The sequence below is a fragment of the Rhinoraja longicauda genome, chromosome 9, assembly GCF_053455715.1.
Source record: "Rhinoraja longicauda isolate Sanriku21f chromosome 9, sRhiLon1.1, whole genome shotgun sequence".
NCBI classification, from domain to species: Eukaryota; Metazoa; Chordata; class Chondrichthyes; order Rajiformes; family Arhynchobatidae; genus Rhinoraja; species Rhinoraja longicauda.
In genome coordinates this window covers 37,407,658-37,434,533 of record NC_135961.1, presented here as the reverse complement: position 1 = coordinate 37,434,533, position 26,876 = coordinate 37,407,658, and the positions used below count along the sequence as shown (strand labels likewise).

The window sequence follows — 26,876 nt, the reverse complement described above, 5'->3', positions numbered from 1 at the left end:
CAACACTCAGCACCTGAGCTCAGGATCGAACCTGGGTCTGTGGCGCAGTGCATTAATAGACTGTTCCCAGGAATGGAACCCTTCGGTAACTCAGGAACTGCCTACATTGATTTTTTTGGACCTTAATATCTGTCTTACACTTTATGTAATCTGAGGGAAATATTATACAAGTATGAATTCTGTTTTTCTTTTCTTACCCTGAAATAAGTTGATCGTACTAAACACCTTACAATAATGAAGAAATAAAGATCGATCCCCTTTTATCTCCAGAGATGTTGCCTGACCCATTGAGTTACTCCAGCACTTTGTGTCTAACTTTAAAATAATGGTTAGTTCTGGAACTTTTAAACATGGTTCAGACATAACACAATTCATACCGGTGTTTTAAATTTGCTGCCGATTAGGCTGGGAGTCTCATTTCTTTTCACAGACTCCTGCTGATGACATTCAACAACCTTCAACTCATCGTGCAGTTCAAAGTTTTCTTTGGTCAATGAATCAATCTTGTTGCAAAGGCAGTTGTGCGCAAGAGACCACTTCGATTCATTGTTTTTTAAGTCTTCCTGGAGCTGACCAAGTTGCTTTTTCAAGAGCTAATAAAAGCAGAGGTAGGAAATGGGTTGTGTTAATAATAAATGCTAAGCACAGAGTTTTTCACCCAGGGTAGGGGAATCAAGAACCAGAGGACATAGGTTTAAGGTAAAAGGGGAAAAATTTAATAGTAACCTGATGGGCAACATTTTTACTCAGAGGGTGGTGGGTATATGGAACAAGCTGCCAGAAGAGTTGGTTGAGGCAGGTACTTAAAAAAACATTTTAAAGACAATTGGGCAGATGCATGGATAGGAAAGGGTTAGAGGGATATGGGCAAAATCCAGGCAAATGGGACTAGCTAAGATGGGAATCTTGGTCAATATGGTGAGCGGGAGTAAACACCATGAATGCACTTGGCCAGCAACATCGCCTGGACAACGGGCCTTCATGGTCAGGTCAAGAAACCTACACTTTCAAAACTGGGACTTGAAAATGGCGCCAAACTGGCGATTGTATACTGTCTAAGTGCACTACTGCTAGACACGTACTGTATCTAAGATGCTTATCTAAGATGTATACATGCTTATGTATAGTGAAACTTGTACTGAACTGTATATAAAAATGAATTTCACTGTACATATGACAAATAAAGAACCATTGAACCATTCATTGAGTTGGTCTGAAGGGCATGTTTCCTTGCTGTATGATTCTATCACTCCAAGGACTCAAAACAGTAAATTAAATGCTGCTCAATCTGAAGTCTAATTGTTTATGGAAGAGACAATAGACAATAGACAATAGGTGCAGGAGTAGGCCATTCAGCCCTTCGAGCCAGCACCGCCATTCAATGCGATCATGGCTGATCACTCTCAATCAGTACCCCGTTCCTGCCTTCTCCCCATACCCCCTCACTCCGCTATCCTTAAGAGCTCTATCCAGCTCTCTCTTGAAATTTGTCTGTTGTCACTGGCACCAAGCCCTTTCAAGGCTTATCGTTGCTGAGTGCAGTCATTGAGTTCAATAGATCTGCATGCTCAGAAGTGGGTACATTCTCTGTACGAATACAAAAAAAACGGAATAATTGAACTAATTTTCACTTCTTCACATAAGCGGAGGTGAATTATCTACCCATAAGCGGTGAAGTTGTGAAGTATTCACGCATGAGTGGGGTGGCACAGTGGCGCAGTTGAAGAGTTGCTGTCTTATAGCGCAAGAGACCTGGGTTTGATCTGACTATGGGTACTGCATGTGCGTGGAGTTTGTATGTTCTCCCTGTGACTGCGTGGGGTTTCTCCGGGTGCTCCGCTTTCCTCCCACACTCCAAGGACATACAAGTTTGTAGGTTAATTGGTTTCAGTAAAATTGTTCCTAGTGTGTAGGATAATGTTAGTGTATGGGTGAGCGCTGGTCGGTGTAGACGGTGGGCAGAAGGGCCAGTGTCCGCGCTGTATCTCCAAAGTCTAGTACAATCAGAAGTATCAATTGATTGAAATGAAAGATACAGCATGGAAACGGGCCCAACTCCACACCAAGTACAGGCTGACTTTTCCATGGCAAGGAGTCCCGACCCACCACTGATGACCCCTTCTCCCGTCTCCAACGGACCCCCTCCACTTTTACCCCCCAGTATGGCCTACTACCCCCACTAGAACTTTTTATTTCAAACTGCCGGCGTGACATCGGCCGCCTCAAATTTTCCACTCCCCTGACTAACTCCAACCTCTCCCCTCCTGAACGTGCAGCCCTCAACTCACTCCGCAACAACCCGGACTTAATAATTAAACCCGCTGACAAGGGAGGGGCTGTGGTAGTCTGGCGTGCTGACCTCTACCGCACCGAGGCCAGACGACAACTATCAGACACCTCTTCCTACCTATCCCTGGACCATGACCCCACCGATAAACACCAGACCTTCATCACCAGCACCATCACCGACCTCACCAACTCCGGCGAACTACCCCTCAGTGCCTCCAATCTCATAGTTCCCCAGCCCCGCACGGCCCGATTCTACCTCCTACCCAAAATCCACAAACACAATTGTCCCGGCAGGCCCATTGTCTCTGCCTGCTCATGCCCCACCGAACTTATCTCTACCTACCTCGACTCCATCCTATCCCCCCTGGTCAAATCCCTCCCCACCTACGTCCAAGACACCTCACACGCTCTCCATCTCCTGGATAACTTCCAGTTCCCAGGCCCCCACTCCCTCATTTTCACCATGGATGTCCAGTCACTCTACACTTCCATCCCCCACAAGGATGGTCTCGAAGCCCTCCGTTTCTTCCTCGACCGTAGAACCAGCCAATCCCCATCGACCAACACTCTCCTCCGCCTAGCAGAGCTGGTTCTTACCCTCAACAACTTCTCCTTTGACTCCTCCCACTTCCTCCAAACCAGAGGCGTAGCTATGGGCACTCGCATGGGCCCTAGCTACGCCTGCCTCTTTGTTGGGTACGTCGAACAATCCCTGTTCCAGACGTACACTGGCCCCATCCCCGAACTCTACCTCCGCTACATCGACGACTGCATTGGTGCTACCTCTTGCACCCATGCAGAACTCACTGACTTTATACACTTCACCTCCAATTTCCATCCTGCCCTTAAATATACCTGGACTATCTCTGACATCTCCCTCCCGTTTCTGGACCTCACCATCTCCATCACAGGAGAAAAACTAGTGACGGACATTTATTACAAGCCCACCGACTCGCACAGCTATCTGGACTACACTTCTTCCCACCCGGTCCCCTGCAAAAAGTCTATCCCCTACTCCCAATTCCTCCGTCTACGCCGCATCTGCGCCCGGGATGAGGTGTTTCACACTAGGGCTTCCGAGATGTCCCCGTTTTTCAGAAAACGGGGCTTCCCCTCCTCCATTATAGATGAGGCTCTCACTAGGGTCTCTTCTACATCCCGCAGCTCCGCTCTTGCTCCCCATCCCCACACTCGCAACAAGGACAGGATCCCCCTCGTTCTCACCTTCCACCCCACCAGCCAGCGGATCCAACATATTATCCACCAACATTTCCGTCACCTACAACAGGACCCCACCACTGGCCATATCTTCCCATCCCCTCCCCTCTCTGCATTCCGCAGAGACCGTTCCCTCCGCAACTCCCTGGTCCACTCGTCCCTTCCTACCCAAACCACCCTAACCCCGGGCACTTTCCCTTGCAACCGCACGAGATGCAACACCTGTCCCTTTACCTCCCCCCTCAACTCCATCAAAGGACCCAAACATTCTTTCCAGGTGAGACAGAGGTTCACCTGCACCTCCTCCAACCTCATCTATTGCATCCGCTGCTCTAGATGTCAACTTATCTATATCGGCGAGACCAAGCGCAGGCTCGGCGATCGCTTCACTGAACACCTGCGCTCGGTCCGCATTAACGCAACTGATCTCCCGGTGGCCCAGCACTTTAACTCCCCCTCCCATTCCCAGTCTGACCTCTCTGTCATGGGCCTCCTCCAGTGCCATAGTGAGGCCCGCCGGAAATTGGAGGAGCAGCACCTCATATTTCGCCTGGGCAGTTTGCGGCCCGGTGGTATGAACGTCGACTTCTCCAACTTCAGATAGCTCCTCTGTCCCTCCCTTCCCCTCCTCCTTCCCAGATCTCCCTCTATCTTCCTGTCTCCACCTATATCCTTCCTTTGTCCCACCCCCGACATCAGTCTGAAGAAGGGTCTCGACCCGAAACGTCACCCATTCCTTCTCTCCCGAGATGCTGCCTGACCTGCTGAGTTACTCCAGCATTTTGTGAATAAACAGGCTGACCATCGATCATCTGTTCACGGTTGTTCCATGTTATCCCACTTTCTCATCCACTCCTCGCAAACTGGGGGTAATTTAGAGGACAATCAACCTACAAACCCGCACTTCAGGATGTGGGAGGAAAACAGAGCACCCGCAGGAACCCACGCGGTCACAGGGAGAACTTGCAAACTCCACACAGAGAGTACCCGAGGTCAGGATTGAACCTGGATCTCTGATGCTGTGAGGCAGCGGCTCCACCAGCTGTGCCACTGTGCTGCCAAACCAATAACATAATTTGTACGTTCGTGAAGCTATTCTATTCAAGTATTTTAGACGTTGATTTTGTGAAATGTGCATTGAAATAAAGGAAAGCGGAGTAAAAAACGGACGATTCTCATCTAAAGAAAACTAGGGCTAGAAACTCCTCAGCAAATTAAAACATCAATGCATGTCTCCCTAATGCTGCTTTAAATAACTCTAAAATATGACGTTGCACTATGTGATTTAAAGCTACCCCCGAATACCACATTATTTCAACAACAGCAGACATTATTGAAAAGATGTGATTCAATTTCTCACAGTTGCCAGCACTTGGTCGCCCAGCTGAAACATAACGAAGGTACACACATATAACAGTAACAATGTCTTTCCAGCTAAAAGGACACAAAGTGCTGGAGTAACTCAGCAGTTCAGGAAGCATCTCTGAAGAACATGGATAGGTGACGTTTTGGATCGGTACCCTTCTTCAGACCCTTAGGCACCAACCCAAAATGTCACCTATCCATGTTCTCCAGCACTTTGTGTCCTTTTGTGTATGCCAGCATTTGCAGTTCCTTGTTTCTACAGTGTCTTGTCTTTCCAGCAACTGGTCAATGCAGTATACTTGCAGATGGCTCCACCAGAGTGTTCGAACCTTGCTCCCCAAATATAATGAGATGGAGCTGGAGAGGCCGATGGATCACATCACCTGTAAGAGGAATGCCCTTAGTGTCAAGGAAACCCAGTGGGCCACCTGTAGACAACACAGACAGGAAGAGGTTGACACGGAAATATCTTCTCAAGGTAGTACTGCTTGCATTGCAGAACCACGTCACAAAAGATAACACAACTTCACAAGGTGGGTCAGAGTGAGTCGCAACTTAATTTTTCACATCTATGGTTCTTGCCCTTACCTCCATTCACATCCAGCAAAGCTGAAAGCTTTTTCCAGCAATGTGTTCATTCTCTCTCTCGAATTGTTGTCCCTCCTCTTTCCCTTTCCACTGCGTCCTTCCCTTCCTGCCTGCTGGATAACATTTGCCTTTGTGGGCTTCTCTGCCTTCCCCCACCATCTCTCTCTTATTGTGTGCTATGCTCTTAATTCTTAGAAACATAGAAAAATAGGTGCAGGAGTAGGCCATTCGGCCCTTCGAGCAGGCACTGCCATTCAATATGATCATGGCAGAATCTAAAATCAGTATCCAGTTCCTGCTTTTTCCCCATATCCATTGATTCCTTTAGCCCTAAGATCTAAATCTAACTCCCTCTTGAAAATATCCAGTGAAGTTGCCTCCACTGCCTTCTGTGGCAGAGAATTCCACAGATTCACAACTCTCTGGGTGAAAAAGTTTTTCCTCATCTCAGTCCTAAATGGCCTACCCCGTATTCTTAAACTGTGACCCCTGATTCTGGGCTCCCCCAACAGCGGGAACATTTTTCCTGCATCTAGCCTGTCCAATCCTTTAAGAATTTTATATGTTTCGATAAGATCTCCACTCATCCTTCTAAATTCCAGTGAATACAAGCCCAGTGGAGCCATTTTTTCATCATATGTTAGTCCCACCATCCCGGGAATTATCCTGGTGAACCTATGCTGTACTCCCTCAATAGCAATAATGTCCTTCCTCAAATTAGGAGACCACAATTGCACACAATACTCCAGGTGCGGTCTCAACAGGGCCCTGAAAAACTGCTGTAGGACCTCCTTGCTCCTAAACTCAAATCCTCTCGCAATGAAGGCCAACATGCCATTAGCTTTCTTCACTGCCTGATACCTGCATGCTTACTTTCAGTGACTAATGTACAAAACATCCAGGTCTTGTTGTACCTCCCCTTTTCCTAATCTGACACAATTCAGGTAATAATCTGCCTTCCTGTTCTTGTCACCAAAGTGGATAACCTCACATTTATCCACATTATACTGCATCTGCCATGCATCTGCCCACTCACTCAACCTATCCAAGTCACCCTGCAACCTCATAGCATCCTCCTCACAGCCACCCAGCTTTGTGTAATCGCACCTTGTGGCATCTTGACTCTTCCCAACCATTCACTCAAGCAAACTCACCTCCATTTCTTCATAGTCTCTCTTATCAGAAGCGCCATTGGTTTGTGAGTTTTTCTCAGACACCATTATTTCTTCGTTTAACTTCTTCAGTTCCTCCTTCTTGTACGCTTCTAGTCGAATGATCTTTTCAGTCTTCTCATGTTCAAACTGATCCATTCGTTTTCTAGAAAGAACAATTCATATACTTTGGTTACATTACCGTTGTAGGAAGAGTTGTTGGGTCATAGAGTCATACAGCTTCAGAACAGGCCCTTCAGTCGAACTTGCTAACGCCGACCATAATGTTACATCTACACTAGTCCTATCTGTCTGCTTTTGGCCCATAACCTTCTAAACCTACCTTATCCACGTACCTGTCTAAATGTTTCTTAAACGTTGCAATAGTACCTGCCTCAACTACCTCCTCCGGCATCTTGTTCCGTACATCCACTACTCTTTGTGTGAAAAAATTACCCCTCAGGTTCCCATTAAATCTTTCCTCCCTCACCTTAAACCTATGTCCTCTGGTTCTCGATTCCCCTACTTTGGGCAAAAGACTCCCCCGCGTTTACCTGATCTATTCCTCTCATGATTATGTACACCTCTATAAGATCACCTTTCATCTTCCTGCGTTCCAAGGAACAAAGTCTGAGCCTGCTCAACCTCTCCCTGTCACTCAGTCCCTGGCATTATCCTGGTAAATTTTCTCTGAACTCTTTTAAGCTTGACAATATCTTTCTTATAACAGTGACCAAAACTAAACACAATACTCTAAATGTGGCCTCACCAACATCTTATATAACTGTAACATGACCTCACAACTTCTATTTTCAATACTCTGACTGATGAAGGCCAATGTGCCAAAAGCCTTCTTGACCACCTATCCACATGTGACGCCACATTCAAGGAACTCGGTATCTGCACTCCTAGATCCTACTGCTCCACAACACTCCTCAGAGCCCCACCATTCATCGTGCCCAGGCACACAGGAGGGGATGAAACCAAAGGGGATCCAGATCAACCTATTTTGATCAGCATCAAGGTCAGCGTCAAGCCAATTCCATTGGCACTGCACACTTTCCTGCATGGTATGGCATACTCTAAGCCTCTTCACACCAGGGACATAAAGTCTATGCTAACCAAAAAAAGAGAAACACTGCACAACTGGACTCACTGTCTTTCATTAAATCAAAATCCTCATGTAAATGTAAAAAATTCATAACTGGCACAATATTGGGGAAAAAATCTAGAAAGATGGCTATATTTAAATAGCAATTTAGGTCCTTTGTAACACCATATGGATAACTCAACCATCTCCTGGTGAGGGTGAGGGGTTGCTTGAAAAGCAATGCTTGACCATTGATTATTTCACTTCAATCAGTGCATAGTAAAATAAAATATGTAATCCTGTATACGCAGACGTATTAACGGAGGTACTTCTGAACAATACATGAATCAAATTCACCTGAGATTTTCCATGGCTATCGCTTGTTTCTCCTTTAGTTTGGCTAAGGCTGTATTTTCTGCTTTAAATCGATCAATTTCCGTTTCCAGTTGTAGAAGTTTGTCCTGGAGTTGGCTTGATTGCACATCTTCCATAAGATTTAAAACAATATAAAAATAGCTCAAAAACAAAATACTTGTGGTGAAGTACAAATGATTTATTGGTTCCTGTTTCTCATTTTTATTTGAAGATTATTCATCATAAGATTTAAAAACAAAACAATATATTTGTATTTGGTTTTAACCTGTGGCAAACCTGTGGGCGAATAATGAGTTATAGTGTAATATGTTTTCATTATAAGGATGGACACAGTTAATCAAAAATAGCAGGCATTGGCAGAGAGTGGGTGCTGGTGTAAGATTTTTAACTGCTGGGTGTTCAAGTTCCCTCCCACATCCCAAAGCCGTGATGGTTCATAAGCTCATAAGATGTTGGAGCAGAATTAGGCCATTTGGCTCTTCGAGTATCTCTGCCATTCAATCATGGCTGATCTATTTTTTCCTCTCAACCCTACTCTCCTGCTTTCACCCTGTAACTTTTAATGTCGTCACTAATCAAGAACCTATCAATCTCTACTTTAAAAATACCCCATGATTTGGTCTTCACAGCCATCTTTGGCAATGAATTCCACAGAATCACCACCTCTGGTTGAAGAAATTCAACCTCATCTCAGCATTGGAGTACCGCAAGGCTGCATACTCTCCCCCCTCCTTTACTCTCTCTACACCAACGACTGCACCTCCACAGACTCCTCTGTCAAGCTCCTCAAGTTTGCGGATGACACTACCCTGATTGGACTGATCCAGGATGGGGAGGAATCTGCCTACAGATGGGAAGTGACACAGCTGGCGTCCTGGTGCCATCGCAACAACCTGGAGCTCAATGCTCTCAAGACAGTGGAACTAATTGTAGACTTTCAAAGAGATCCCCCTCCCCTCCCCCCACTCACCATCAACAACACCATTGTCACATCTGTGGAGTCATTTAGGTTCCTTGGAACCATCATCTCCAGGGACCTTAAATGGGGGGCCACCATCGACTCCACAGTCAAAAAGCCCCAACAGAGGATGTACTTCCTGCGGCAACTGAGGAAACACAATCTGTCACAGGCAATGATGGTCCAATTCTATACTGCTATCATTGAGTCCGTCCTCACCTTCTCCATCATGGTCTGGTTTGGCTCAGCCACCAAGCACGACATCCGGAGGCTGCAACGGATCATTCGCACAGCTGAGAAGGTTGTTGGCTGCAACCTTCCCCCCATTGACAAACTGTACACTGCAAGGGCCAGGAAGCGAGCGGGCAAGATCATCTCTGACCCCTCTCACCCTGGCCACAAAATCTTCAAAGCACTTCCCTCTGGAAGGCGACTCCAGACGGTCAAAGCAGCCATAGCCAGACATAAAAACAGTTTTTTTCCACGACTGATAGTTCTACTCAATAAACAAAGTCTGTAGTATCTTTTTTGCTCTGGTTTTTTTTCACCCACATGTTTAGACCGTAATGGTGTATCCTTATTGTTTTGATGTGTTTATGCTTAATTGTTAACTGTATGTTTGTGTTGTCATTTGTGAGCGGAGCACCAAGGCACATTCCTTGTATCTGCATACTTGGCCAATAAACTTATTCATTCATTCATCTCCTTTCTGAAGGTAGATCCTTTCATTTGAGGCTGTGCCCTATGGTCTTAGTCTCTCCCACTATTGGAAACATCCTCTCCACATCCACTTTATATAGGAGAATTGTAAGTTACTCTTTAGTGTAAATAAGAGGCAAATGATTCAAAGGGAAATTATAACTTACAGCATGGAAACGGACCCTTCGGGCCAATACGTCCAAGCTGGGAGTGGATGGGCATGTGAGAGAGACTATGTCGTAGGGAAGTAGGGAGGGGCCAAAAGGGACTGTTGGAATTTCTTGTTGAAGCTGGCATAGATGCAATACACTTTTAGACTGCAAAATAACTTTTCACCTTACTAAAATAAAAAATCTGAGAACTGCAGTTCTTTAGTATTTGGATACAAATTCAAATCACTTAATATTTTTGTATATTATGACAACTTTTGTTTAGAGATACGGCTTGGAAACAGGCCTTTCGCCTCACCAAGTCCACGCCGACCATTGATCAATTGTTCACACTAGTTTTGTGTTATCCCACTTTCTCATCAACTCCCTACACACCAGAGACAATTTACACAGGCCAATTAACCTTCAAACATGTACATCTTTGGGATGTTGGAGGAAACTAGAGCATCCGGAGAGAAGATACAATAGTGCTGTTTCAGACGCTTTTAGGTTGATGGGAGTGCAGGGAAGAGAAGGATATGGATCCTGTGCAAGCAGATGAGATCAGTTTAATTTGGCATCAAACATCTGCACAAACATTGTGGGCCCAAAGCCCGTTCCTGTGCTATACCGTTCTATGTAATCCACGTGGTCACAGGGAGAACGTGCAAACTTGAAACAGACAGCATCCGAGGTCAGGAATGAGCCCAGGTCTCTGGCACTGTGAGGCAGCAGCTCTACCAGCTGCACCTTGAATGATTTAATTGCACGTACACATACCTTGAACAATTGTACTGTTGGTTTTCACCTGCTGGGAGAGATCTGAAGTTCTTGATATGTTTGGTTTACAATGAAGCGTTGGAGATAATTCCTGTGCAATGAGAGGAACTGAATCTTGCACCAGTTCAGATTCCATCGTAGCACAAATCTGATTTTTCACAAAATTGTTACCATTTCTCTTTGCAAAGTTTAACTTCCTTCTCATGGATTTGTTTTTATTCCTCGTCGACCTATTGTATTGGGAAGGATATCTTCTTGGTAAAGGAGATACGAGTTCTGAACGTTCATTTTCACTGCTACTTGTGCTGCTCACCACATTGCATTTCACTGGAGACATTCCGGGTGCAGGCTTACAGCATGTGAAATGTTGTGACGTTTGAAATGTCACGCCCATTTCTTCTACTCCACTTGGAGCATCACTTGCATAGTCAGCTTCATCAGATGAGTCCAAACTTTTGCCAACCCAAACAGAATTGTGTGGGGTTCCACCTGCGGTTGGTTGCTGAGGCTTCAGGCCATTGCTTTCAAGAGCTAAATCAAATACGCTAACATTAGCACAGTGTTCACTGTTGTTTTTTAAAAGACTGTCCTTGCTGTGTTTATTACCTGCAAATGGCGCTAACCCTGTGTTCGCAAACCCACGAATATTATGGTCTTTGCTTTCCTGATGCCTAAAATTTGCACTGTGGCACAGTGGATTGTCAGAAATCACTTGAACTATTCTGTCATTTACTTTTTTAAAGCCGATGTTTGGGTTTTTCCAATCAAATATCTTTCTGGGCTCTTTGATGTCAGCTAGGTTTTTATTCTGCTCCTTCTCCGACCACTTTTGGGGTATCTCAGTGCTCTGCTGTAAAGCCTCTGATTTGTACATACTAAGGTTTTCCAGCTGAGGGGTGTTGTTGAAGGATGGCTGATCATTTGAAGATGCTTTGTGCTTTTTAGCCACCTCTTGTCCTACTTCTTGGCCTTGGTTCTGCCTCTCCATATATTCATGAGAAAAACTGCTGCCTGTTTGATTCTGCAATTGAGAACAAACTCTGGTCGATTGCTGTCTTTCAGGAATGTGCAAATTGAAATCTTTATTTGAATCTCTTCCTTGAAATTCCTCCACAGGAGGTAATACTCCTGTTTTACTTTCCCGATTTGTTTGTTGATTTCCACCATTCTTATCATTCGAGAATTTGTGAGGAAATTCACCCTTGGTGGCCAATTCTGCCACATTTATGTCACTTTGGATGCCCTCATCTGTACTGTTCTTGATTTCGTCCAGCTTTTCCTTCTGTGCATGGTCCTTTGTCTTGCTGTTTGTGAGGGAGCTGTTAGTAGGAGTAAACTTCTTTACTTTAGATGCTGCAAGGTCTGAACTATTACCTTGTTTTTTCAAAGAGAACTGTTTTTTAATCTGGAGCTTCTCGTTCTCATTGAACGTGGGTAAGGAAAGCCGACGTTGGTTGCTGAAACTGACTTTTTGGGGAAATTGCTCCATGGATTCATGAGCTGGGTTCTTGTTTGGTTCCTTCAGATTATTTTCCTTGTTCTTCTCAAATCGTGCAATCCCTTCCCCACGCTTTAGGAAAGACTTCTTTGGACCCACCTTCACCTCATTTATCTCCTGTAGAACAATCAAAGAGATTTATGTTTGCAATGGTTTCCAAGAAATGTTTGACTGCATTCAAGAGTCATGAGTGCTTAATCGTCATGTAAACTGACAAACTGAACAATTAAATTCTTAGTTGCAGCAGCATAACAGGCCTGCAAATACAATACACATTGATAAGATACAATAAACAAAAATCCAATAAAGTAATAACTACAATACATTGAGTAGATATACAATCCTTTATTATTTAAGGTTCTGTTAAAATACAATCTTTTGCTTTTGTTTACCTTGCACTTTATTTCACTTTTAATCCTGTCTTTCTCTGTCTAAATAAGGGTCTCCACCCGACACGTCACCTATCCATGTTATTCAGGTACGTTGCCTGACTTGATGAGTTACTCCAGCACTTTGTGTCCTTCTGTCTTTCTCTCACCCTGTTACCTTTCTTTACTGTTCCTGCATTGGATTTTTTGCTCTGATGTTAAATCAGTAGAGCCATGCAATTTTCCCTAACTTTGTCACTGTTGCTCGATAAAATGTCTTACAAGACGTGGATGATATCTGCTTGAAAATTAAATACTTATTTTTGAATCTTTGTATGTACTTTAAGCAACTGTGTCTCAGATTTTAGGAAAATTAGAGCTACCTTTCAGATTTTCACCTCTCAGATTTATTTCAACTTCAAGCTCTTATCCATGTCTCTGCAAAATCTGGTACATATCACGCAGAAAGAGCAAAATGGCACAAATCTCAAACTTCCATCTTTAGTTATTAACTGAGTTTATTGAACTAGTAAACAAATAAGGGTAATATTTTGAAGTCTCGCACGTGGCAGAGGGTGAGATCAAGCAAGCTGCTTAGGTCAGACCGCTTCGGTCAAACAGAGAGTACGGAGTAAACGGGCAGAGAAGGAGATAAGAGAAGAGCAAAAGGAGGGAAGAGGAGGCAAAGGTGGAGTGATGTCTCAGCAGGTTGGTGGTGGTGGTGTGGGTAGATGGATGGAGGAGCAAAAACAGGGCAACTACCTCAGGGAAGTAGCTGGTCTGGGCCAAATATCTAATAATGGGGTCAATGGCGTGTCAATGGAAATGAGGCTCAAAGGTTGAGAATGTACAGGGTTGCATGACATCTTCTTGGCCTGCCAGAGAAAGTCAGTTATGCATGTAAAGTGAATTAGTTAGAAAAATATCTGTGATAACCCATAGCTCTAACTCTCAACCTCTTAATTGTCCCTGCTTGAATATTGAGAAAACCAAAGGGGAGTCAGTGGATATTGTTTACGTAGATTTTCAGGCCTTTGATAAGCTGCTGCACGTGAGGCTGCAAAAGAAAATGAGAGCCCTTGGTATCACAGGGCAGATACGAGCATGGATAGCATGTTGGCTGGAAGGCAGAAGGCAAAGAGAGGCAATAAAGGGGGCTTTTTCTGGTTGGCTGCCTGTGACTAGAGGGGTTCCACAGGGGTCGGTGCTGGGGCTGCTACTCTTCACTTTGTATATTAATGATTTGGACGAGGGGATTGAAAGCTTTGTGGACGTTTACAGATGATACGAAGATAGATGGAAGGGCAGGTAGTGTAGAGAAAGTAGGGACCCTGCAGACAGGCATGGACAGGTTGGGAGAGTGAGCAGCGAAGTGGCAGATGGAATACAGCGTAGCAATGTCTTGCATTTTGGTAGTCGCAATAAAGGCGTGGTCTATTTTCGAAATGGGGAGATAATTCAGAGATCGGAGGTGCGATGGGACTTCGGAGTGCTAGTGCAGGATTCCCAAACAGTTAATTTGGAAGTTGAATCAGTAGTAAGGAAGGCAACCGCAATGCTAGCATTTATTTTGTGAGAACTAGAATACAAAAACAGGGATGTAATGCTGAGGCTATATAAGGCGCTAGTCACATATATTTGGAGTATTGTGAGCAATTTTGGGCCCTATATCTGGGAAAGGATGTGCTGGCACTGGAGAGGATCCAAAAGAGGTTTACAAGAATGATCCCAGGATTGAGTGGGTTAACATATGATGAGCGTTTGACAACACTGGGCCTCTACCTGCTGGAGGTTAGATGAGGGGAGACCTCATTGAAACTTACCGAATAGTGAAAGGCTTGGATAGTGGATGTGGAGAGGATGTTTCCAAGTCATCGCCTCAGAATTAAAGGACATTCCTTTCGGATGAGGAGGAATTTATTTCATCAGAGGGTGGTGAATCTGTGGAATTAATTGCCATAGAAGGCTGTGGAGGCCGTCAGTAGATATTTTTAAGGCAGAGATAGATAGATTCTTGATTAGTACGGGTATCAGGGATGATGGGGAGAAGGCATGTGAATGGGGTTAAGAGGGAAAAATAGATCAGCCATGATTGAATGGCGGGGTAGACGTGATGGGCTGAAAGTCTTAATTCTGCTCCGAACACTTATGAACTTATGAAAGCTATATCAAAACACTACCACAAACTTTATAGTCTCTCCATTGATTTTATTGCCCTGCATCAGTTTGATGAAGGATCTCAACCCAAAACGTCACCTATTCCTTTTCTCCAGAGATGCAACCTGACCTGCTGAATTACTGCAGCATTTTGTGTCAATCTTCTCCAGAGATGGTGCCAGGCCTGCTGAATTACTCCAGCACTTTGTGTCTTATCTTGTAAAAAGTTCCGATTCTGAAGGCATTTTAAACAGTCTGTAAAGGTCGGGAAGTTGGAGAGAGGACGACCATTGGCTGAAAGTAAGTACCTGTTAATAGTGGTAGAAACGGCAGTTTAAAAAGAGCGCCAATAGGGCACTGTTAATCAGTCTGTAAAGGTCGGGAAGTTGGAGAGAGGACCACCATTGGCTGTAAGTGAGTGGGAATTACAGTGCAATAAGTCAGTCAGAAGAGAATACGTGGATTGGTTGATCATTTAAGTGAGAAGTCTGGTAAATTGGACAATCAGGCAATTTAAATTGGTGATATAAGCAAGACTTGCAAAAGGGTGCAGCCCTGTCCGGGTGCAGCCCAGTGAGAAAAGTGCGAGTCTTTGGCTGCGAGTCTTTGGCGAGGTGGATGAGGCGAGGAGGCTGAGGTGAGGTGACAATTGTTTTAAGCCTGAACTGTTTATAGACACAAAGTAATGGCGGAAAAGTTGGTGCAGTGTGTTTCCTGCAGGATGTGGGAAGATAGGGACGTCGCTGGAGCTTCTGGGAGCTACACCTGTAAGAACTGTGTCCAGGTGCAGCTCCTGAATGGACGTGTGGTGGAGTTGGAGAGGCAGTTGGATGACCTCAGGGCCATCCGGGAATGCGAGAGTTTCCTCGACAGGACCTATTGTGAGGCTGTCACGCCATGTGTCCAGGTCGAGCGAAGGTGGGAGACTGTTTCAGGGGGGAGTGGACGTGGACGTGGACTACAGGAGACCCCAGTGGCTGTGCCTATTGCAAATAGGTATACCCTCTTGGGAACTGTCGGGGCAGAAGATGTTTCCAGTCCGAGTGGCGGACCTGTTGGCAGGGATACTCGACAGGGGAGACCGAAGTCAGGAAGAGCCGTAGTGGTGGGTGACTCCATCGTCCGAGGGACGGACAGAAGATTCTGTGGCAGCAGGAGGGACTTGAGGATGGTCTGTTGCCTCCCTGGTGCCAGGGTTCAGCACATCACGGACCGGCTTCAGAAAATCCTAGTGAGGGAAGGCGATCAACCTGAAGTCGTTGTGCACGTGGGCACGAATGACGTCGGGCGGAAGAGGAAGGAGGTGCTACAGCGGGAGTTTAGAGAGTTAGGAAAAAGACTGAGAAGTAGGACGTCGAAGGTGGTTATCTCTGGACTGCTACCGGTACAACGTGCTGGTGAGGCCAGGAACAGAGAGATAGAGGGTATGAATTTATGGCTGAGGGGCTGGTGCAGAGAGCAGGGATTTAGATTTCTGGACCACTGGGATCTCTTTTGGGCTAGGGGTGACTTGTACAAAAGGGACGGGTTACATCTTAACAGCAGGGGGACAAACATTCTGGCAGGCAGGTTTGCTAGTGCGACACCTGTGGCTTTAAACTAAGTAGTGGGGGGGAGGGGTTAACAAATTGGGAATATGAAGATGAGGTTAAAGGGAATACAGGAGATATTGCAGAAGACTCTCGGAAGAATGGGAACAGAAGTCCTAGAGGGGAAAAGAGATTAAGGACAGGGCCATTTGTGACCGATGTGAGAGGGGAGGTAAATACAGAAGTTAAAGTGTTGTACTTAAATGCACGTAGTATAAAAAATAAAGTGGATGAGCTTGAGGCTCAGTTAGTCATGGGCAAGTATGATGTTGTAGGGATCACTGAGACATGGCTACAAGAGGACCAGGGCTGGGAACTGAATATTCAGGGGTACACAACGTATAGAAAAGACAGACAGGTGGGCAGAGGGGGTGGGGTTGCTCTGCTGGTAAGGAATGATATTCATTCCCTTGCAAGGGGTGACATAGAATCAGGAGATGTTGAATCAGTATGGATAGAAATGAGGAATTGTAAGGGTAAAAAGACCCTAATGGGAGTTATCTATAGGCCCCCAAACAGTAGCCTCGACATAGGGTGCAAGTTGAATCAGGAGATAAAATTGGCGTGTCACAAATGTAATGCTACGGTGGTTATGGGAGATTTCAACATGCAGGTAGACTGGGAAAATCAGGTTGGAAATGGACCCCAGGAAAGAGAGTTTGTAGAGTGCCTTCGAGATGGATTCTTAGAACAGCTTGTACTGGAGCCTACCAGGGAGAAGGCAATTCTGGATTTAGTGTTGTGTAATGATCCTGATCTGATAAGGGGACTAGAGGTAAAAGAGCCATTAGGAGGCAGTGATCACAACATGATAAGTTTTACTCTGCAAATGGAAAGGCAGAAGGGAAAATCGGAAGTGTCGGTATTACAGTATAGCAAAGGGGATTACAGAGGCATGAGGCAGGAGCTGGCCAAAATTGACTGGAAGGAGGCCCTAGCAGGGAAGGCGGTAGAACAGCAATGGCAGGTACTCCTGTGAATAATGCAGAGGTTGCAGGATCAATTTATCCCAAAGAGGCGGAAAGACTCTAAGGGGAGTAAGAGACACCTGTGGCTGACGAGGGAAGTCAAGGACAGCATAAAAATTAAGGAGAGGAAGTATAACATAGCAAAGAAGAGTGGGAAGACAGAGGATTGGGACTCTTTTAAAGAGCAACAAAAGTTAACTAAAAAGGCAATACGGGGAGAAAAGATGAGGTACGAGGGTAAACTAGCCAATAATATAAAGGAGGATAGCAAAAGTTTTTTTAGGTACGTGAAGAGGAAAATAATAGTCAAAGCAAATGTGGGTCCCTTGAAGACAGAAGCAGGGGAATTTATTATGGGGAACAAAGAAATGGCAGACGAGTTAAACCGTTACTTTGGATCTGTGTTTACTGAGGAGGATACACACAATCTCCCAAATGTTCTAGGGGCCGGAGAACCTAGGGTGATGGAGGAGGAACTGAAGGAAATCCACATTAGGCAGGAAATGGTTTTGGGTAGACTGATGGGACTGAAGGCTGATAAATCCCCAGGGCCTGATGGTCTGCATCCCAGGGTACTTAAGGAGGTGGCTCTAGAAATAGTGGAAGCATTGGAGATCATTTTTCAATGTTCTATAGATTCAGGATCAGTTCCTGTGGATTGGAGGATAGCAAATGTTATCCCACATTTTAAGAAAGGAGGGAGAGAGAAAACGGGTAATTATAGACCAGTTAGTCTGACATCAGTGGTGGGGAGGATGCTGGAGTCAATTATAAAAGACGAAATTGCTGAGCATTTGGATAGCAGTAACAGGATCATTCCGAGTCAGCATGGATTTACGAAAGGGAAATCATGCTTGACAAATCTACTGGAATTTTTTGAGGATGTAACTAGGAAAATTGACAGGGGAGAGTCAGTGGATGTGGTGTACCTCGACTTTCAGAAAGCCTTCGACAAGGTCCCACATAGGAGATTAGTGGGCAAAATTAGAACACATGGTATTGGGGGTAGGGTACTGACATGGATAGAAAATTGGTTGACAGACAGAAAGCAAAGAGTGGGGATAAATGGGTCCCTTTCGGAATGGCAGGCAGTGACCAGTGGGGTACCGCAAGGTTCGGTGCTGGGACCCCAGCTATTTACGATATACATTAATGACTTAGATGAAGGGATTCAAAGTACCATTAGCAAATTTGCAGATGATACTAAGCTGGGGGGTAGTGTGAATTGTGAGGAAGATGCAATAAGGCTGCAGGGTGACTTGGACAGGTTGTGTGAGTGGGCGGATACATGGCAGATGCAGTTTAATGTAGATAAGTGTGAGGTTATTCACTTTGGAAGTAAGAATAGAAAGGCAGATTATTATCTGAATGGTGTCAAGTTAGGAAGAGGGGATGTTCAACGAGATCTGGGTGTCCTAGTGCATCAGTCACTGAAAGGAAGCATGCAGGTACAGCAGGCAGTGAAGAAAGCCAATGGAATGTTGGCCTTCGTACCAAGAGGAGTTGAGTATAGGAGCAAAGAGGTCCTTCTACAGTTGTACCGGGCCCTGGTGAGACCGCACCTGGAGTACTGTGTGCAGTTTTGGTCTCCAAATTTGAGGAAGGATATTCTTGCTATTGAGGGCGTGCAGCGTAGGTTCACTAGGTTGATTCCCGGAATGGCGGGACTGTCGTATGTTGAAAGGCTGGAGCAATTAGGCTTGTATACACTATTGAAACATATAAGATAATTAGGGGATTGGACACATTAGAGGCAGGAAACATGTTCCCAATGTTGGGGGAGTCCAGAACAAGGGGCCACAGTTTAAGAATAAGGGGTAGGCCATTTAGAACGGAGATGAGGAAGAACTTTTTCAGTCAGAGAGTGGTGAAGGTGTGGAATTCTCTGCCTCAGAAGGCAGTGGAGGCCAGTTCGTTGGATGCTTTCAAGAGAGAGCTGGATAGAGCTCTTAAGGATAGCGGAGTGAGGGGGTATGGGGAGAAGGCAGGAACGGGGTACTGATTGAGAGTGATCAGCCATGATCGCATTGAATGGCGGTGCTGGCTCGAAGGGCTGAATGGCCTACTCCTGCACCTATTGTCTATTGTCTATTGTAAACATACTTGGAGAATACTTTACCAGGTGAAACCTTTATTAAATACTGCAAGATGAAGACAAATTTATTACTCACCACTCAGACTTCCCTTCTGCAGTACAAAGAGACTTGGCCAAACTGTTCAATCCCAATTTTACACTGCGTCATGTTACAGAATCAGGCCATTTCGTTCAAAAAGTTATTGCTCCACATAAACTTCAGCTCTGGTACTGGGCCAGCCTCTACAACATGATGTGCCACCTGCATTCACCACTGGCAAGTGTAATATATATGTGTCGTCCTTTAGCAGAGTTGCCTTTGCCAATTTGTGCTCTGAAACTAGCCTGAGGTTTGATCTGATCTGATCAGGGTCTTGTGTAACATATTTCCATGATATTGAGCCGTAATAGAGAGAAAAAAAATCCACTCACGGATTTGGGCAGGCCATACAGTATAATCTACTCAAATTTCCAAATAGACCCAGCATCGCCTCATTTCCCATTAATTGCTGAGTTTTCTGTAGCCCAGTAATATTTAAAATAACTGGGGCAGCACAGCGGCGCAGCGGTAGGTAGAGCTGCTGTCTTACTGCGCCAGAAACCCGGATTCAATCCTAAGTACGGGTGCCATCTGTACGGAGTTTGTACATTCTCCCTGTGGGTTTTCTCCGGGTGCTCCAGTTTTCTACTACACCCCAAAGACGTACAGGTTTTGAGGTTAATTGGCTTCAGTAAAATTGTCTCTAACGTGTAGGATACTGTTAGTGTATATGGTGATTCCGTGCTGTTTCTCAAAAATCTAAAGTCTAAAGAGATAAAACCTGAGGCATGCAACATCATTTAGTAGCTCTCTTGAGGAAGTGGGTTATGACATAAAATAAAATGGTACTTGGTAACATTGAAAAATAGCATGTATACCTGGAGATCTTGTTGGATTAATTCTGAATCCACCTTAAGTATTTCTTCAACAAAATCTTCAAAAGTCTTTTGCTTTTCATCAATTCCTGGTCTGATAGGTCTAAAGATAACAGTAAATGTAGTTATATTTGTGCTGTTTATTTTGGTTTATATTCTACTTGTTTTAGATCTTTAATATGCTAAATTGCTGCCAATTTCTAGGATTATTGAAATAAAAAAATAAAAAGCTGCAAATATTCAGCAGGTCAGTAGGATTTGTGTGAAGAGAATTAATTAGTTTCAGATCAAAGATTCTTTGCCCAAATTTATTAGGAGTACTAATTGTTCCCTGATTTATATTTTATCTAAAGTTAAAGATTGTTAACTGTTACCAATAGTTGGAGAATTTAATGTTCATATCTTACGGTTGTAAACTTGGGTGTAAGTGGACATACAAAGTGGCTACCAGAGGAGTAGGTCAGGGTAATGAAGAAAAATTGAAAGCAATGAATACTGAACTACAAGAGCACAAGAAATCTACCCTTTAGCAACAAGACCAGTGTATGGTTTGGGGTAAATGGAAAAGCAACAAAGTAAACAGAGCAGCATACATTAGGAACAAAAAAGACACCAATTTCTGGAGTAACTCAGCGGGTCAGGTAACATCCCTCGAGAACATGGATAGGTGACGTTTATGGTCGGGACCCTTCTGCAGACATTTTTTTGTTAACCAACCTCTGCAGTTCCTTGTGTCTACATTTTGAACAATTAGTCCTTGCTGAAAAATATGATCTGGGTGAGATCAGTCCATGCCAACAAACGATCACTAGTATACGAGTTCTATGTTATTCCAGTTTCACATCCTACACCTTTCATTAGGGGCAATTTACAGAAGCCAATTAACATACAAACCTGCACATCTTTGGAATGTAGGGAGAAATTAGAACACCCGAAGAAAACCCACATGGTCACAGGGAGAATGTGCAAACTCCGCACAGACAGCACCCATGGTCAGGATCAAAACCAGGTCTCTGGCTCTGTAAGGCAGCAGCTCCACCGTGCACCACAGTGCCGCCCTGAGTGGCCTCTATTGTTGAAATACCCGCACTAAGATTTATTCACTCTAAGTATCCATTGTCTAAACAATTTGTATTAATTTCCAAAGATTACTGTGAATAGTCATCACGAGGCTTGAGTAAATTTTGGCATAGAAAACAACTGTGCCAAACAAGGAATACACCCAATTAGGTTTCACAAGGAACTGCAGATGCTGGTTTACCAAAAAAGACACAGTGCTCGAGCAACTCAGCGAGTCAAGCAGCATCTCTGGAAAACATGGACAGCTGATGTTTTGGGTCGGGACTCTTCTGCAGACTCTTCAGTCTGATATTCTCCACAGATGCTGCCTGACCCACTGAATGCACCTATTCATATGGTTTTTAATTTCTGGTAAACATAAAGATTCAATGAAAAACAACTTCTACCTTTCTTCTAGTCTCCCCATTTTCTTGGAATTTCTTTTAATTCCGAACGGAGAGACAACACATGGATCGCCTCCTTGCGCACATTTCTCTTCATTGATCGGAGAAAGATTTCTAGGGCAGTTTTCGTCCTCCGGGATTCTCTCATCTAAAGAGATGGCGGATTTAATTAAAACATGTTTAATTGGTTCAAACAGAATATCACCTTTGGGTGCAATGTTTGAGCACTTGATGTCCTGCCAGAAAAACAACAATGGATCCAAAGGCCGGCCCCCTGCAGGTTTAGTGTTTTGTTATCTTTGGCAGGGGAGCACAGGTTGTGTTGGCACAATACTAGGGAAGAATGTTTCTTGCAACTAGTTGAAGACATTTTTCTGATGAAAGACAGGGAGAAATACAATACAATACAATACAAAATATCTTTATTGTCATTGTACCCAGGGGTACAACAAGATTGGGAGTGCGCCTCCCATACGATGCAATAATTTAATTAGCTAGTCAGTATTAATTTAAAAAACACCAAACGAAACAAATTGTAACAGTTTTAAGACAGAATAAAATGCAAGTAGATCTGTGCCGGATCACTGTGCGATGTGACCATCCGGCTCAGCAGGACCGGTTCATAGCAACTATGGCCCTGGGGATGAAGCTGTTCCTGAGTCTGGAGGTGCGGGCGTAGAAGGCCTTGTATCGTCTGCCCGATGGAAGGAGTTCGAACAGACTGTTGCAAGGGTGTGAAGAGTCTTTGTGGATGCTGGTGGCTTTTCTGAGGCATCGTGTGTTGTAGATGCCCTCCAAGGCTGGTAGCTGTGTTCCGATGGTCCTCTGAGCTCTATGGACTACCCGCTGAAGAGCTTTCCTTTCTGCCTCCGTGCAGCTGAGGTACCACACAGGGATGCCATGTGTTAGGATGCTCTCTACAGTGCAGCGGTAGAATGTCGTCAGCAGCTGTTGGGGTAGACCAGACTTCTTCAGTGTTCTTAGGTAGAACAGTCGTTGCTGTGCCTTCTTGACCAACGCAGCAGTGTTATTGGACCATGTTAGGTCCTCCAAAATGTGAGTGCCCAGAAACTTGAAGCTGGACACTCTCTCCACACTTTCCCCGTTGATAAAGATCGGGGCGTATTCCCTGTTGTGTGACCTACGGAAGTTGATGATCAGCTCCTTGGTCTTGGTGGTATTTAGGAACATGTGGTTATCAGAGCACCAGTCCGCCAGGTTCTGCACCTCCGCTCTGTATTTTGTTTCATCACCTACGCAGTCAACCTCATGCTGACAAAAGGCATAAGGATAAGGAAGCAGAAAACAGAATTTGAAAAATTACACTTTAATTATCAAGGATTATGTGTTAAATGGATAAGAATATCACAAGTGGTTTTAATTTCTACATAGCATTAGCAACCAAAACAATTAATTCCCCCATAGCAGATCTTATGTCTGCTCGTGAGTTTTGGAACAGCTGAGGCTAATTCATGAGATGTTATTGTGGATTTATGGTCAGAGAAAGGCCAGCATTTTGGATACAGCTATAGGGACGATATATTTATTGCAAATGTCTGGATTTCAAAATAGAGAAATGATTACAATTTACTGAGCTACTAAAGAACTATGGGACAACATAGTAACACAGTGGTAGAGTTACTGCCTTACAGCGTCAGAGACCCAGTTGCGATCCTGACTACAGGTCCGTGTAAGAAAATAACTGCAGATGCTGGTACAAATCGAAGGTATTTATTCACAAAATGCTGGAGTAACTCAGCAGGTCAGGCAGCATCTCAGGAGAGAAGGAATGGGCGACGTTTCGGGTTGAGACCCTTCTTCAGACTGATGTCAGGGGGGCGGGACAAAGGAAGGATATAGGTGGAGACAGGAAGACAGTGGGAGATCTGGGAAGGGGGAGGGGAATGGGACCTGCGCTCAGTGCGCATTAACCAATCTGATCTCCCGGTGGCTGAGCACTTCAACTCCCCCTCCCATTCCCAGTTTGACCTTTCTGTCATGGGCCTCCTCCAGTGCCATAGTGAGTCCCACCGGAAATTGGAGGAACAGCACCTCATATTTCGCCTGGGCAGCTTGCATTCCAGTAGTATGAACATTGACTTCTCCAACTTTAGATAGTTCCTCTGTCCCTCCCTTCCCCTCCCCCTTCCCAGATCACCCACTGTCTTCCTGTCTCCACCTATATCCTTCCTTTGTCCCGCCCCCCTGACATCAGTCTGAAGAAGGGTCTCGACCCGAAGCGCCGCCCATTCCTTCTCTCCTGAGATGCTGCCTGACCTGCTGAGTTACTCCAGCATTTTGTGACTAAAAACTGACTACAGGTCCTGTCTGTATGCAGTTTGTACATTCTCCCTATGCTGCGTGGATTTCCTCCGGCTGCTCCGGTTTCCTCCCACACTCCAAAGACATACAGGTTTGTAGGTTAATTGGCTTCAGTAAAAATTGTAAATTGTCCCTCGTGTGTAGGATAGTGCTAGTGTACGATGATCGCTGGTCGAAGTAGACTCGGTGGGCCAAAATCATTGCAAGGTAGTCAATGCCCCCCAAACAGCAGTTGTTGGATAGTCAATTTGTGTGCGAAATGTTGGACCTGGCAACTTGCGCTTACTGTTGTATTATAGGTTCAGCAACAGTTGCTTTGCAAAACCTATCAAGTTCTTGATTCAACCCACCTCGATAATGGAACACTATTTCCCATGTCTTGCACTATTATGGACAGTTTTTTTTCCTAATTATATTTTTTGCACTAATATATATTTTTTGCAGTCTTTTAGAATTATACGTGTAATTTATGTATAATTTGTTCTCGTGTGTTTGTTTCAGTTTATGTGCATGTCTGACCCGCTGAGTTACTCCAGCACTTTGTGTACTTTTCACAGGTTGTTGTTGTACACTATTCCAGATTTTAATAAAAGAAAATTGTCTGCACTCCATAAGTTTACTTGAGATTTTCATCAATAGGGTCTCTTCTCTTTTGGGCCATTCAAGTGACATGGAGAGGTAAAGTTAAGGTCCTGAAGTAGTTTTTGTTCATTTACTGACCTCCTGCTTCTTATTGAACTGGCCAAGGAATTTTTCTCCAGGATTAAATTTATAGAACATACAACACAGAAACTGGCCTATTAGTCCACAATGTCTATGCTGAACGTGATGCCAAGGTAAACTAATCTCTGTCTGCACATGATCCATATCCCTCCATTCCCTGCACACCCATGTGCCTATCTAAAACCATCTTAAACGCCACTATCGCAACTGCCTCACCACCACCTGGCAGCTTGTTCCAGGCACCCATCACCCTCTGTGTAAAAAAAAACTTTCCCCGCATCTCCTTTAAACTTAGCCCCTCTCATTATAAAGTTATGTCCCTTAGCCTTTGACATTTCCACCCTGGAAAAAAAGTTCTGACAATCAATGCTGTCTATGCCTCTCCTAAGTTTATAAACTTCTATCAGGACTCTCCTCAACCTCTGTCATTCTGAAGAAAACAATCCAAGTTTGTCCAACCTCACCTTGCAGCTACTGTGATACCCTGAATACAGGCAGCATTCTGGTAAACCTCTTCTGCACTCTCTTGTAAGCCTCCATGTCCATCCTGTAATGAGGTGAGCAAAATTGCATACAATACTCCAAATGCAGCCTAACCAAAGTCTCATAGAGCCAGCTGCATCTTGACTTTCCACCTCTGATACTCAATCCCCCGACTAATGAAGGCAAGCATACTATTTGTCTTTATCTAAAATTAAATAAGTAACAATGTATTCTCCTTTCCTTGATGAATGGTGGAGTGCTTTAAATGAAAAGCTATGAACTTTCCTTGCCCACTAACACTTTTATCTTACCCATACTTGTCTCCGGTTCTTCTGTCTGTGATTCCTGTCTGCAAATCTGGCTCCTGTGTTTTTCATTGGCTGAACACTGGGTCAGAACTGAATGTTCAACAGTTGAATCATCTGTCATATAAGGCAATTATTATATCAGTGCTAACATCTTACCATTAAATTGAAAATCTCATAGATCACAACTGCAAACCCAAAAGCTTATTAAAATAGACAATAGACAATAAGTGCAGGAGGAGGCCATTCGGCCCTTCGAGCCAGCACCGCCATTCAATGTGATCATGGCTGATCATTCTCAATCAGTACCCCGTTCCTGCCTTCTCCCCATCCCCCCTGACTCCGCTATCCTTAAGAGTTCTATCTAGCTCTCTCTTGAATGTATTCTGAGAATTGGCCTCCACTGCCTTCTGAGGCAGAGAATTCCACAGATTCACAACTCTCTGACTGAAAAAGTTTTTCCTCATCTCAGTTCTAAATGGCCTACCCCTTATTCTTAAACTGTGGCCCCTTGTTCTGGACTCCCCCAACATTGGGAACATGTTTCCTGCCTCTAACGTGTCCAACCCCTTAATAATCTTATACGTTTCGATAAGATCTCCTCTCATCCTTCTAAATTCCAGTGTATACAAGCCTAGTCGCTCCAGTCTTTCAACATATGATAGTTCCGCCATTCCGGGAATTAACCTAGTAAACCTACGCTGCACACCCTCAATAGCAAGAATATCCTTCCTCAAATTTGGAGACCAAAACTGCACACAACACTCCAGGTGCGGTCTCACTAGGGCCCTGTACAACTGCAGAAGGACCTCTTTCCTCCTATACTCAACTCCTCCTGTTATGAAAGCCAACATTCCATTGGCTTTCTTCACTGCCTGCTGTACCTGCATGCTTCCTTTCAGTGACTGATGCACTAGGACACCCAGATCTCATTGTACGTCCCCTGTTCCTAACTTGACACCATTCAGATAATACTCTGCCTTCCTATTCTTACCACCAAAGTGGACAACCTCACACTTATCCACATTAAACTGTATCTGCCATGCATCCGCCCACTCACACAACCTGTCCAAGTCACCCTGCAACCTCATAGCATCTTCCTCACAGTTCACACTACCACCCAGCTTTGTATCATCAGCTTTGTATCATCTGCAAATCATCTGCAAATTTGCTAATGGTACTTTTAATCCCTTCATCCAAGTCATTAATGTATATTGTAAATAGCTGCGGTCCCAGCACCGAGCCTTGCGGTACCCCACTAGTCATTGCCTGCCATTCTGAAAGGGACCCATTTATCCCCACTCTTTGCTTTCTGTCTGTCAACCAATTTTCTATCCACGTCAGTACCC

The 26,876-nt window shown here is 44.5% G+C and overlaps 1 protein-coding gene across 5 annotated transcripts in view; it reads right to left on the bottom strand.

Moving 5' to 3' along the window:
• Positions 1 to 26,876, bottom strand: part of LOC144596625 (uncharacterized) — an 81,775-nt gene that overhangs the window by 28,585 nt on the left and 26,314 nt on the right. For 3 of the 5 annotated variants that reach the window (XM_078405175.1, XM_078405177.1, XM_078405176.1), the window contains exons 5-11: positions 25,534 to 25,644; positions 21,698 to 21,842; positions 20,235 to 20,334; positions 10,663 to 12,277; positions 8,059 to 8,185; positions 6,615 to 6,777; positions 378 to 593 (exon numbers count right to left, since the gene is read on the bottom strand). In XM_078405175.1, coding sequence (XP_078261301.1) covers positions 378 to 593; positions 6,615 to 6,777; positions 8,059 to 8,185; positions 10,663 to 12,277; positions 20,235 to 20,334; positions 21,698 to 21,842; positions 25,534 to 25,644 — 2,477 coding nt within the window. The remainder of the gene's footprint in view (positions 1 to 377; positions 594 to 6,614; positions 6,778 to 8,058; positions 8,186 to 10,662; positions 12,278 to 20,234; positions 20,335 to 21,697; positions 21,843 to 25,533; positions 25,645 to 26,876) is intronic. The other 2 variants (XM_078405179.1, XM_078405178.1) reach the window with 2 other exon arrangements.